This window comes from Pagrus pagrus (genome assembly GCF_965226575.1).
Source record: "Pagrus pagrus genome assembly, chromosome: 7".
Taxonomy (NCBI): domain Eukaryota; kingdom Metazoa; phylum Chordata; class Actinopteri; order Spariformes; family Sparidae; genus Pagrus; species Pagrus pagrus.
Genome location: NC_140191.1, coordinates 34,647,942 through 34,659,974, shown reverse-complemented (window position 1 = coordinate 34,659,974; position 12,033 = coordinate 34,647,942). Strand labels below are relative to the sequence as shown.

At 42.9% G+C, this 12,033-nt stretch overlaps 2 protein-coding genes across 2 annotated transcripts; one reads left to right on the top strand and one right to left on the bottom strand.

Moving 5' to 3' along the window:
- Positions 1-105: 105 nt before the first annotated feature.
- Positions 106-6,793, top strand: LOC311259381 (amine sulfotransferase-like). Its single transcript, XM_084356511.1, has 8 exons — positions 106-346; positions 626-677; positions 773-972; positions 1,280-1,497; positions 2,316-2,442; positions 2,557-2,651; positions 2,780-2,960; positions 4,056-6,793. The coding sequence occupies exons 3-8, from the start codon at positions 816-818 to the stop codon at positions 4,205-4,207; spliced, it is 930 nt and encodes a 309-aa protein (XP_084212637.1). The 5' UTR covers positions 106-346; positions 626-677; positions 773-815; the 3' UTR covers positions 4,208-6,793.
- Positions 6,794-6,943: 150 nt separating this feature from the next.
- Positions 6,944-11,809, bottom strand: rwdd1 (RWD domain containing 1). Its single transcript, XM_084356512.1, has 7 exons — positions 11,457-11,809; positions 10,481-10,546; positions 10,092-10,222; positions 8,849-8,992; positions 8,432-8,564; positions 7,376-7,438; positions 6,944-7,276 (listed from the first exon to the last, which is right to left on the bottom strand). The coding sequence occupies exons 1-7, from the start codon at positions 11,527-11,529 to the stop codon at positions 7,164-7,166; spliced, it is 723 nt and encodes a 240-aa protein (XP_084212638.1). The 5' UTR covers positions 11,530-11,809; the 3' UTR covers positions 6,944-7,163.
- Between the last annotated feature and the right edge of the window lie 224 nt (positions 11,810-12,033).

Sequence of the window (12,033 nt, the reverse complement as noted above, 5' to 3'; positions counted from 1 at the left end):
CTTTACGCATTACGCAACCTCACGTGTAGCAGCGCCTCGCTCTGGTGGTGACATCGCAGAGGCAGTTTGTCTGTTTCCTGTAGTTTATCAGTGTGAGACCGAAGGGACAGCTCACCTGCTGACTCACCTTTTGAAGGTCCTCCCTCCTCACCTCCTCCAGCGGTCAAAGCGCACTAAGATGTCAGGAATGAGGAGGGGAGGAGGGAGGAGGTGAGGAGGTGGGTCCTCTGAAACGTATTTATAGCGATAAACTGGATTCACTCCAAGTGTTTCCTGATGGTGGAGCGAGCGGATCATCCAGCGTACTGTGTCTCTATTCTTCTGTTCAGCGCTTACAGAGCGACAGGTTGGTGTGTGTGTGTGTGTGTGTGTGTGTGTGTGTGTGTGTGTGTGTACAGGCTGGTGTGTGAGTGTGTGTGTGTCCAGTGTACAGGCTGGTGTGTGTGTATATGTCCAGTGTACTGGCTGGTGTGTGTGTGTGTCCAGTATACAGGCTGGTGTGTGTGTATACAGTGTACAGGCTGATGTGTGTGTGTGTGTGTGTGTGTGTGTGTGTGTGTGTGTGTGTGTGTGTAACAGAGTTTCACACTGTCTGTGTGTTGATTTCTGTCCTTTGGTCATTCAGCTGCTGGTTCTACCTGAGTCCTGTGACGCTGGATTGTTTCCTGGTGATAAAGGTAATTAAGCAATAACATGTTCAAGGTTCAGTTCTGTGTGGGTTTAAATGAAACCCAACAGCCTGCTGCTTTCTCTCAACCCTGTGAATGAACAGGTGGAGCACTGTGTGAACTCAGTGTCATCTTCCTCCAGCCGTCATGGATGTTAATAATGTGGAGCGTCAGCAGCATGAACTGGTGACACACAGAGGCTTCAAGCTGATCCACGGGACTCATGATCCAGAGGATGTGGACCAGATTTATAACCTGGAGATCAGAGACTCGGACGTGTTTGTTGTCACATACCCAAAATCAGGTGAGAGCAAGTAAAGATGGCATCTGGAGGCCTGGTGCTGGTGTCATGCAGGCTGCTGTGTGTCCTGTCCTGTGCTGGACTCAGCACAAAGGAAGGAACAGGGCTGATTAGTGTGAACAGCAGTTCCAGATGAATGTCCCAGTCTTTTGTGATTTGAGCGGAGAGCAGGGTGTCAAATGATCTGCTGCAGTGTGTATTGTAAAAACAGTCAAAGAGAAATGAGGACAAAGGTGGCAGAGAGAGGAGGAGACATGTCCTCATTGTACAGTGTGGGACACAGACCTGAGGCCTCTGCTCTGCTCCACAGGAACCATCTGGATGCAGCAGATACTGCTGCTCTTTGAGGTGAAGGGAAACGTGACGGCCGTCAGTGAGCTCAACAACCAATGCAACGCTGACCTCATCCCCTGGATTGAGTTGAAAGGCAGCAGGCAGGTGTTCATCACAGCCCCCTCACCCAGGCTGAGGGTCACCCATCTGCAGTACGAGTTCATGCCTGCTGCTCTGAGCCAGAGGAAGGGAAAGGTGAGCTCTCTAACCCCGCGTCTCCTCTCCCCGCACTCCTCTGTGCAGTGACAGTAACACTGTACTAACAATCAGACACAACATACAAACACTGAAGAACTGATTTATAACACACAGTCATGTCGTTTGCAGCTATAAGGACACCTTAATGTGTTTATTGGTGAGCAATAGTTGTCGACAATACAAAGCTCTCCTCGAGGACACGTTATATTATAGCAGCTGTGTGATTTTGTATTGCCTCCTGTCCACTGCAGCAGCAGGAGTTGAAAACTAAAGTCGGCCTTAAATCAGTAATACTAAAACTGACTGTGACTCTGACTGTGCCCAGATGTGGCACGTTGACATCAGCAGCTGAACTATGGAAATCCCTCCAGTAGTTGTTACTGTTGTGGCAGCTATGCACGGTGTTTGACAGAGTGCCATTCACAGGCCTCGCTGCTACAGTGACCACACAAAGAAACTGTGCTGTGCGTCTGGTGGGGGTTGTGTTCTCGCTCTCTTCACCCTGCATTCCTCTGTTGTTTGTTGCAGTTGGCCATGTGACTTCCTCCCTGTAGCTGTGGGAAATGGCACACGGCCAAATCATCCCATTAACACTCAGAGGTCAATTTCAGGCCACAGAAGGAATTTGGCATGAACATTACAATTACAGACTGACACACTGATAAAGCAGGACTTACTCTGTGTGTATTGTGATGAGCTATTGTGGCTTTAAAATCTAATAAGGCAATTATAAAGTCAGTCCGTCCCCAGCAGAGTTAGGATAGAGTGCAGGATGAAGTGGTATGTTGTTGATACACAGACCTTAACTTTTTTAGGTGATCTACGTGGCGAGAAATCCCAAAGATGTCCTTGTGTCTTACTTCTACTTCCATAAGCTCGCAAACATGTTGGAAACTCCAAAGGATTTTGATGATTTCTTTGAGAAGTTCATGAGAGGAGAAGGTAAGAGCAGCTCTCTCCTGTCACTCACAATGATGTCTGCACAGAGAACGTTGCTTGTAGCTCATGATGATTGTCGTCATATGTGGTGGTGATGTTGTGCATTGTTCGTTGCAGTGTTTGGCAGCAGCTGGTTTGAGCACATTAAGACTTGGTACTCACACAAGGATGATATGAACATGCTGTTCATCACTTATGAAGAAATGATTCAAGTAGGGTCTCAAAACATTTGTATCTGTAAATGCATACTGTTCTGTAGGCTCTTGTTGGGGGTATCAGAGGGTAAAATGGTTTTAAGAAGAGATCTTTAGTACATTTATGCTGCTGTACTTTGGTTCAGGACCTGCAGTCAGCAGTGGAGAGGATCTCCTCGTTCCTGGGAAAAGAGCTGACTGGTGAGCAGCTGGCAAATGTGGTGAGACACAGCACCTTCAACAACATGAAGAAGATCCCTCAGGCCAACTATGAGCAGGTGTCAGGTGACCTGCTCAACCACCACCAGGGAACATTCATGAGGAAAGGTGAGAGTATTTACTGCTTCAGTTTAACAAAGGGACTCAACACTTTGCTTAAAACCTCTTAAAAACTTCTTAAGTACTCAACAAGCGCCCAAAGAATTGTTTTGGTTCACTATACTGAAAGACAGCATAGTGAAACGTTTCAACTATTAACAGACAGGCACAGGATGGCTGAGCTGAGGGTCTGTGGACACACTGGAAATCTGGGTTTAGACAGAAGTTGTAAGATTTCAAGAGATGAAAGTGACGCGTTTAGTGGGTCTAATAAGGTAATATTTAAGTTAAAGCACCTATGTATAGAATTTAAGTGGTATCTTGTGGCCGCATGGAGGCAGCAGAAAGGAGCTGTAAACACTGACATATCAGTGTTGAAGTTAAAGCTCGTCAGCACACAGCTGCCTCCTCATTCATCCAGCAGACACAGAGCAACAGCAGCATTCATTAGGAGTCCTGTTTGTGTCCACATGATGGATGTGAGTCCATCATTCACTGTCTGCTAGCTGCTTTTGGTTTGCACCAACTCCTGAGCAAAATAAGTTGCTCTTTAGCTCTTAAATGCTCCAATGTGTTCACCAGCTGGCCTCTGACCGTGTTCACCAGCTGGTCTCTGACTGTGTTCACCAGCTAGACTGTGTCTGTCTGCTAGTTGTTGTGATGTGTCCAGTTGATTTCTAGAGCTCTTTCACTGACCAGAACAATAAGCCGAAAGATACAAACAAGCTCTAGTGAGTTGGTGATCGAGATCGAGCACTGTGTGCTCACTGTTAATATGAAAATATGGATCAACTGTGAGGTGATGGTGTGGGTACACGAGTGAGCACGACTCTATAAGACTTGTGGGTGTCTACAGACATCCGTGTTCCTTTTTATTTATTATTTTATTTCCTTTTTATTTTTTTTTATAAGCAGTTATACTTAACAACATTCTAGGACTTACAGGAAATCACTGAATCGATCAGATGTAGTCGTGATTGGTTGAAGTGAAACATTCAGGCACTAAAATGAAAAGAAAATAAATCATTGAAAATCTAATGACCTGTGTCAGAGTGATGGGTGACCACAACCTTTCCTTCTTCTTTCATGCCCCATGGACATCAGGCACCATTGGCGACTGGAAGAATCACTTCACTGTGGCCCAAAACGAGCGCTTTGACGAAGTCTTTCACAGAGAGATGGAGGACCTGGCTCTGACTTTCATCTGGGACATCAGAGACACTGAGTTCAGCCAAAGTCACAGTGCAGCTTCATGAACACCATCTATATCTATCTTCTATACAGAAGTAACATTATTCATTCCAGCCTCTACTGCCTCCTGTCCCACAGTGTCTGTGATACTTCCACACTGTAGTTCTTCCTTCCGTCCATCTTCCTTTGGTTCCCATTCATTTTAATATACTTTGAAAATCTATGCAAAGCTATGTTACAGATAAGATACTGCAGGCGTGCAGACTTCAACACAGTGTGCCAACACTTGTTTTCTGGTGCTCATTGAAAACACAACTCCAACAGACATCTGACTGTTCACACAGCTTTTACCTGGAGAGAATGAGCAGCTGCTTGAGTCCCTCTCTCATGTCTGTTTCTGCCACAGCTACATTATTGTTGTTGAGTAATACAGTGCACACACTTTCAATCAGTCTTCACCTGCAGCAGTGTTAACACAGAACTGGTATGGGGCTATGAAGTCTATCCTGTTTAGTTTCATACTGTAGTGAAAAGTAAGACTTAGTAAAGTTGATGTGATTTGTAGTAAAACAGTTGAGATTTTCTATGAATGCTAAATCTCTACTATAGTCTATATTGATAGTCACATAAATCAGGTGTGAAACATGACAATAATGGTGGAAGCATGTCTGAGTGTGTGCCGGGGAGAAGTTCTGTATTTATGTCCACTTCCATAGAAACAGCTGCTAAACTGCTGAGGAGGGGACTCAAGTCACGTGACTTCAGAACTCATTCACCAATGGACTCATAATCAATTTCAATCTTCAGTATGACTTCAGGAAACACATGTATGAGTAGCCTAGTTATTTTAAAACCTTAGTTGACGCCAAAATGATCTTATCTCGAAGCAAAGTCTAGACCTGCTCTTTATGTGCTGGAATTGAACTTCATGAACTCTGTGCAGCACCGACACGCTCAAACTTCTTGTTTGTTTTGTTTATTTAATGATAGATTAGAGATTTATAGATCACAGGTGCTGAAGATACTGAGAGGAACAGGATTTTTAATGCTCAGCATCTTATATGAATCCACCTTAAATGATGTTGAGACTTAGTTCAAGTAGTAATCTAAGCACATTTTCATAATTGAGGCCTGAGGAGTATTTGTTAGTGCAGACAGCAAACAGACAGACAGACAGACAGCTCAGACAGACAAATTAGTGAAGGGAGCATGATGACTTGTTTATAATTAGAAACACAAAGATTTACCGGATCGGCTTGAACGTACTGCACTTTATCCCCCGCTGCAACTTCTTTTAACTGTAAAACTCTTAAGAAACATTCATTAACACTGCGTATTCATGCAACTGAACATAGTAATGATTGCTTTAATATAATAATAATAATATGTAATTTCACAGAATACATTGAACTGAATCTGTTGTGGTGCAGCAGCATCACATGGGGATGATGCTGTATGCCAGGTGTAAGATGAAGGCTTGAAATGAAAAGGAAAATGCTGTGTAGGTAGTTACTGAAACCGTCACGCACTGAGCCCCACGTACTTATTCTATGCTCACGTTTCCAGAGGTAAATTATATATATTTTTTATATGACACTGTGTTTGATTCAGGCAAACTTCTTGTTTTGTTACTGCTTGACATTAAACACTGATGCATTACAGAAATGAGTCTAATTGTGATTCGTCTGTGAGCTCATTCATCCTTGTTTGTACAGATTCTTCCATGTGACAACCCTCCACAGTTTACTTTAAATGCATACATTTTATAATTAACTTTGTGTTGATATAGTGCACAGTGACTGGTTTGGACACAGGTTTTACAGGCTCTGTTGACACACTGTATGTTATGTTGTATGCAAGAACACTAGTATTTGTAGCCACACAGCCGAAACAGCCGAGTGAAAACACTTACTCAACATCACTGGTACCCATCTACAGAGCATCTATGACATCAGTGGCAACAGGAAGTGCTCTACCTGTATGTGCTCCTACTCGCAGATGGAACTGATCCATCTGAAATGTGTAAGGCTGTGATGATGGCGCATGGTGAGTATTGTGCCTTCACTGTATGCCGTTGCTGTGGCAATGCATCAGTTGCCATGAAACAGTTGTTGTCACCTGAGTGTACATTGACCAATCCCACAACGCAGCGTGGCTCCCAGCACCAGCGATGGTGGGAACCATATTGAAATCGCTCCCGCTTTTACATTTTTTGGACCCAAGCTGCCCACCATACATCAAGACTCTGCAGAGTTTCGAGCGCCGCAGCCACTAGGGAACGGCAACAATACTTTCGTCTCCTAATACCACATGGATCCATTGGAAATTCAGTGTGCACGATTTAGGGTCATGTCTCAGTGGATTCTTAGATTCAGTTAGGATTGATTAAAGTGGATGTGGCTTATAACAGCCCTGTTCTTTTTGTCTGTTTATTATCATATGTATAAGTCCATTAATAGATATCTCGTGTTTGATCATAGTCCTGGCCAAAACACTAATACATGCAAATTAGGAGGTATACTCATTGTGCCACCTACTGGCAACAGGAAGTAAGCCTTTTGTGAGAGTCATCATTTGATTTACATAAAATGTATAAGGTGTGGTCGACACTTTCTATACTTGAACTGACTGAGCTGTGGCTGCACTGCACCCCAACATGCACGGCTACTGTAGCTTCAAAAGAGCCTCTCAACACACCTTCTATTCTCTAGTCATTTTTGATATTTTACGGCCCTCTTCTGGCCAAACACAGGCCTGTTGTTGGGACACTATGCATGTCAAACAGCACCAGAGCCAAGTCCAACATTTATCTGGGAAATTTAATTGTTCAGGCATAAAAATCAGATCTGATGGGTGTATATGTTTATATTGTATTCATGAAGTGTGAAATGCTGTGAGAGTCTTTAAAAAATAAATGCAGATGCTGATCTTCTCAATATGTCAGATGATCATATTCCAGTGAGGAGCAGGTCTGGTCCTGTCGGTCCTCAGCAGGGTCCAGTACTCTATACTACTCTTGTCTTAATCCTCATCACTACCCATCTCTAAAGGGTCAAAGTCTGGGTCATCCTCATCCAAGTCCAAGTCCTCAATCTCCTGGAACAGTGACTCGTCCACTTCAACGTTGTTTCCAGCTGCAGAAGAAAAAAAGTCAGGTGTTAATCAGAATAAAAGTTCTCCAACAGATCCACTCTGAACTAAATATGGACAAAACACTGAGAATCGCTTGTTACCGTCTTCCAGGAACTGAATATCAGATGTGTCCAAGTTGTGGTCTGTCTCAAACAGCTGTTTACCTGGTGATGGAGAGATTACATTCTTATACTTCATATAATTACAGTATTCAGCTTCAGAAGTGTACAAATACTATTACCTCATTGTTAAAGTAAAGGTCCTGCATTGAAAATGTTTACTTAAGTAAAAGTATGAAAGTATTCACAGTAAAAGTAATCAATGCAGTAAAATGTCCCCTGTGACTGTTGTACTACTCTATATGATATTATCATTATGACTCAGTCATTAATGTAAAAGCAAAATAATAACAAAACATCATATTTTATAAACTCTGCATATGTTTAGTAACTAGTTACTTTACAAATTAAGATTTTAAAAGCTATCAGATAATGTAGGCGAGTAAAAAGTACCTCAAGTTTGGAGTAAGTACAGTATGAAAGTAAAAGTACTTTGATCAGTCCACCACTGTATTAATGTAATCAACCAGCTGTGAGTCTCAACAGAACGCTGTCTTTACAGCCCTTTATATTATATTTATTGTGCTGCAACAAAGGCTCCCCTTTCTGACATGATGGTCCACATCATAATGTTCACATCTGTGTTTATTTGTAAATCCAAAAATGTCTCAGCAAACTGTTCACAGAATTACCATCAGTAAACACCAGACCCTGTCTGGCTCTCACTCTCGGAGAGGGAGGCCGTTTACCAGTCAGAAGGGTTAGCAGACCATCACAGTGACTTTTCCTCATTCAATTTAGTGATTTCTTTCCCTGTATTAGTTGCCAGAGACAGTAACTACAACAACACAACGCTGCCGGCTTACACTTACACACAGACACCGTTGCGGCTCTGTTACGGCTCTGTTGTGGCTCTGTTACTACCTCAACTGGAGGATCAGAGGTAGAGGAAACTGTCTCCCCATTGCACCCTTGTAACTTTCAAACAGACAGCAAGATGGAATAAGAGAGCAATATTCCCGCCTTGAACAGGCAGTGTGAGAGGGGCTTGTGAGAGGGGCTTGTGAGAGGGGCTTGTGTGGCAGCAACAGAGTTTACCAGTGAGTTTGGGTTTTCCTGCCTGCTCCTCCTCCTTCTGTTTTCTCCTCCTCAGCTCAGCCACCTCCAGCTCAAACTTGGCTTTCCACAGCAGGAAATTTTCAATGGTTACCACTGTGCCCTGGAACGCTACCTGTCCAACACACACACACACACACACACACACACACACACACACATTACCATCCTGTCACTGAAACATTTATTCTTTAAAGGAAGAGGCCAGTAGAGAGGTCACAGCGGAAATAAAGAGGGCCAAGTTCCAATATAAAAATAAGCTCGAGGAAAATCTAGAAAGTAACAATTTGAGGGCAGTGTGGAAGAAATATGACTGAAGTTAATGATATACTGTTTAATCACATTTTTATCATTTCATACAGTATTTAATAAGTTTAACAGAACTTTTTCAGTTCCTACCTTCTCCGCTTCCTCTGCCTCTCGCTCTTTCCGCAGCTTCTCCTCTTCTCGTCTGTTTTTCATCACATCCACGATTTCATTGAGTTTCTCCTGCACGGCTGTCACCAGAGTGAAAATCATCACCATGCCCAGGTTTTCTTCTGCCTGCAGGGGAACCACATACACAGTGTTGATGCTGAGCACACAGGCACCAGACAGATCAGAAGAGACTGTATACTGACATATGAAGCCGTTAATAATGTTCTATGAATATTATCATCAGATAGCAGCTAGTCAGTGTTCTCAATTTATTATATGGCCATAACAGATTATTACTGAGTTAATTCATACTCCACTGGTTGTCTATGGGAAGAGAGATTTTGTTGGATTTAGCAGAAGGACTATAATAAACTATCTCAACTTTGTGTCTGATTTTATGGAGAGGATTGGTCTGGTTATCGCTGGGCCAGCTGATTCTTTTGGATCATGATGGATATCAAAGGCCAAAACAATCTACAGAGACTGTGGTATTAATGTCTTCTTACCGAACTACACAAAACTTCATTGACTAGAAGATCTGCACTACTTCAACACACCATTAGAGTGATGTGGCCAACTATATGGCTGTGCTGACTGGACTTTTTATATTATTATTATTTATATTTTATATTCAATTTTTTACTTCAAATGTTTTTTTGTCTTTAACGCAATACTGTGTTTTAATGGTTGAAATTAAGAAATGTATAGGCTTTCTACAGTCTGGACCTAGATCACCTGGTAATTGCAATGTTATGGATTGTGATATTGGTTTTTGGCCAACCCCTAGGACTAATGTAGTCTCAGTGTAGAGACTGAGTGCTTGTTCATGAAGTGTCTCGGACCTATCTCTATCTGGTCTTGACTACAGCCTGGCCCAAGATGGTTAATTATGGTTTAGTCATGCTCCCTGACAGGAGTTAAATTAAGTGGGGAAAATGTGCTGAAACTGAGTAGCTAATTATCCGTCTAGTCTACAAACTAATGGTAGTCTGCACTTTTTCGGGTTCTTTTTGTTTTTTTAACAAAGGAGAACACATCATGTGATCACAGCTTTAGCTGGACTTCACTGTACGTATTGGTTTTCTCCTTTGGCAGTTAAAATCCATAAATATCTGCAAAAGTGACACATTGCAGGAATCCTGGACACATGATTGGCTCACAGACAGGTAGTGGACAGGGGACCAGTATAAATCAAGAAGATCATGTTCAGTCCAGATGGACAGACCTGTTGCTGCAGTAGGGTGAGGATGTCCTCCACGTCACTGTCCTCCAGGTTCTCTTGGGAGTTGATCTCCCACAGGGGAGGCTCATCTGGGTATTTCTCTACATATGTAAACTTAAACGTTGCTTCCACAGCTGCAAGAAGAAAACAGAGCTCATATTGTCACAGTCGCTATGATTTTACTTTTAAGCTTAGTTGTTGTGAGGCGTTAACTAAACAGCTAACACAACTCATACAAACCCTGTCATGTTAGTCATCACACTCACTTTTTCTCACTATATATTTGAATCACTGTCTTTCTTATCATGGCCAACAGCTCCTGTAACATCACTTGACACAAAGTATCATGACAACCAAGGTGACATGTATACCACACACATCAGTGTACTCACTTTCACAGTTTTCCCCTGCATCTGACGTCACAGTGATGGTGAAGCTGGTGGGATCATCTGACAGCACTACAAACAGACGGGATTAGTTTCATCATATATGCCGCTATCTGAAAAAAGCTTTATCTTGTTTCTCTGTGTGCCAATAAAAACATCTGATGGCCGAGAGCAAGCTGCCTGTCCAACATCACACACTTACAGTTAATGCTGTTAAGACTCTCACAGGGTATATAACGTTATTCCCAGAGCATTTACTCAACCTGGACCAGGGGACTAGAAACACATGGACGAGCAGTCTTCCTTCTACTTATTTCTATGGCTACACAGTTATTGAAATGCAAGGCTGGACTGTGAGGACACTGAGGATACTCCAAATAGATGATGTAAGGCTATTGTTGTTTAAGTCTATGTAAAGTGCTTTTAATCTGTCTATATGCCCTGTGCTCTACTACTAATCATCTCTCAGAGGACATTAAAGTTTGTCCAAGTCCTACTTACTTTGAGGACAAAAACACCTTTTTATAATCTAAATGTTTGGTACATTAACACTCACTGCCCTGCAGCTGCAGTGTAATCAACTGTAAAGGTAGTCAGTAGTAAGGTGTGTCTGTGTCGACTGTAAAGCAGCAACCAGCATATCTATAAAGAAATATACGTAATAATATACATCCATTTAATACGGTGTCCTTCAGTGTGGAACGAATCATACAGGCTCGATGGATCCTTACGTATGTTTCTTTCCATAGGAAACAGCATCAAGGCCCGGTATCACAGCGAGCCTCTCACCGCTGCACGGTTCATTTAGCTCGAGTAAAGTTAAAGTTAGATTAAAGATGATCTGACGTGAAGCCACTGCGTGCCAGAGTCAGCAGGGAAATACTGACGTTTGTTTGATTCGCCCTGTTAATACTAGCGTCTCTGCTAGCCGGTGAGCTAGCTAGCAGTAAGCGCTTTTCTGTCTACAGTAATGAGTTCAAACCTGTGAAAGAGTCTGGGTAGATGGACTCGATAGCTTCAAGCTCATTCCTTTGCTCCTCGGCGTAGTCTGTCATTTTGTTGTGGCTGCAGGTTATCTGGAGGTTAGAAAACACATCACCACTACATGTATGTTCACGCTGACACACCGGCGTTGCTGCCTGCTCCACCTGCCCAGTGGGGATCGATGATATCGAGGTTTGAACTCTTTGGTCTGATGCCTGTTTAGCTCTGTATCTGTGACCGTTCTCATTATAGGGGATACGACTGTTTGAAAATGTGCTCAGTGTACATGGTCGCTACATGTAGCTGTAGCTACTGAGCTACTTCTGCTTTATTTAGCAGCTCCTCACTAACTTCACTGTGAAACTCATCACGCTGAATTCGACTTGTTTAGGCTGCGGGCGCATGCGCAGACAGCACAGACACGTTCGAGTCACGTGATCGCGTACTTTTTAAAAATGCTTTATTGTACAATCTATTTGTGAACAATAGCACGGTAGGCTCGTTCGAGATGCCCGATCCGTACCATGGATCTATAATATAACCTGGATATGACGAAGCCTCTCAGCAGGCACGCC

Excerpts from the sequence above, each read along its gene's own strand:
- rwdd1 (XM_084356512.1), bottom strand. The coding sequence starts at position 11,529 with ATGACAGACTACGCCGAGGAGCAAAGGAATGAGCTTGAAGCTATCGAG. Across the intron at positions 10,547-11,456 it reads CTACCCAGACTCTTTCACAG|TGCTGTCAGATGATCCCACC; the intron begins GTTTGAACTCAT and ends GTCTGTTTGTAG. Across the intron at positions 10,223-10,480 it reads TGCAGGGGAAAACTGTGAAA|CTGTGGAAGCAACGTTTAAG; the intron begins GTGAGTACACTG and ends TTCTTCTTGCAG.
- LOC311259381 (XM_084356511.1), top strand. The coding sequence starts at position 816 with ATGGATGTTAATAATGTGGAGCGTCAGCAGCATGAACTGGTGACACAC. Across the intron at positions 2,443-2,556 it reads GAAGTTCATGAGAGGAGAAG|TGTTTGGCAGCAGCTGGTTT; the intron begins GTAAGAGCAGCT and ends TGTTCGTTGCAG. Across the intron at positions 2,652-2,779 it reads CTTATGAAGAAATGATTCAA|GACCTGCAGTCAGCAGTGGA; the intron begins GTAGGGTCTCAA and ends ACTTTGGTTCAG.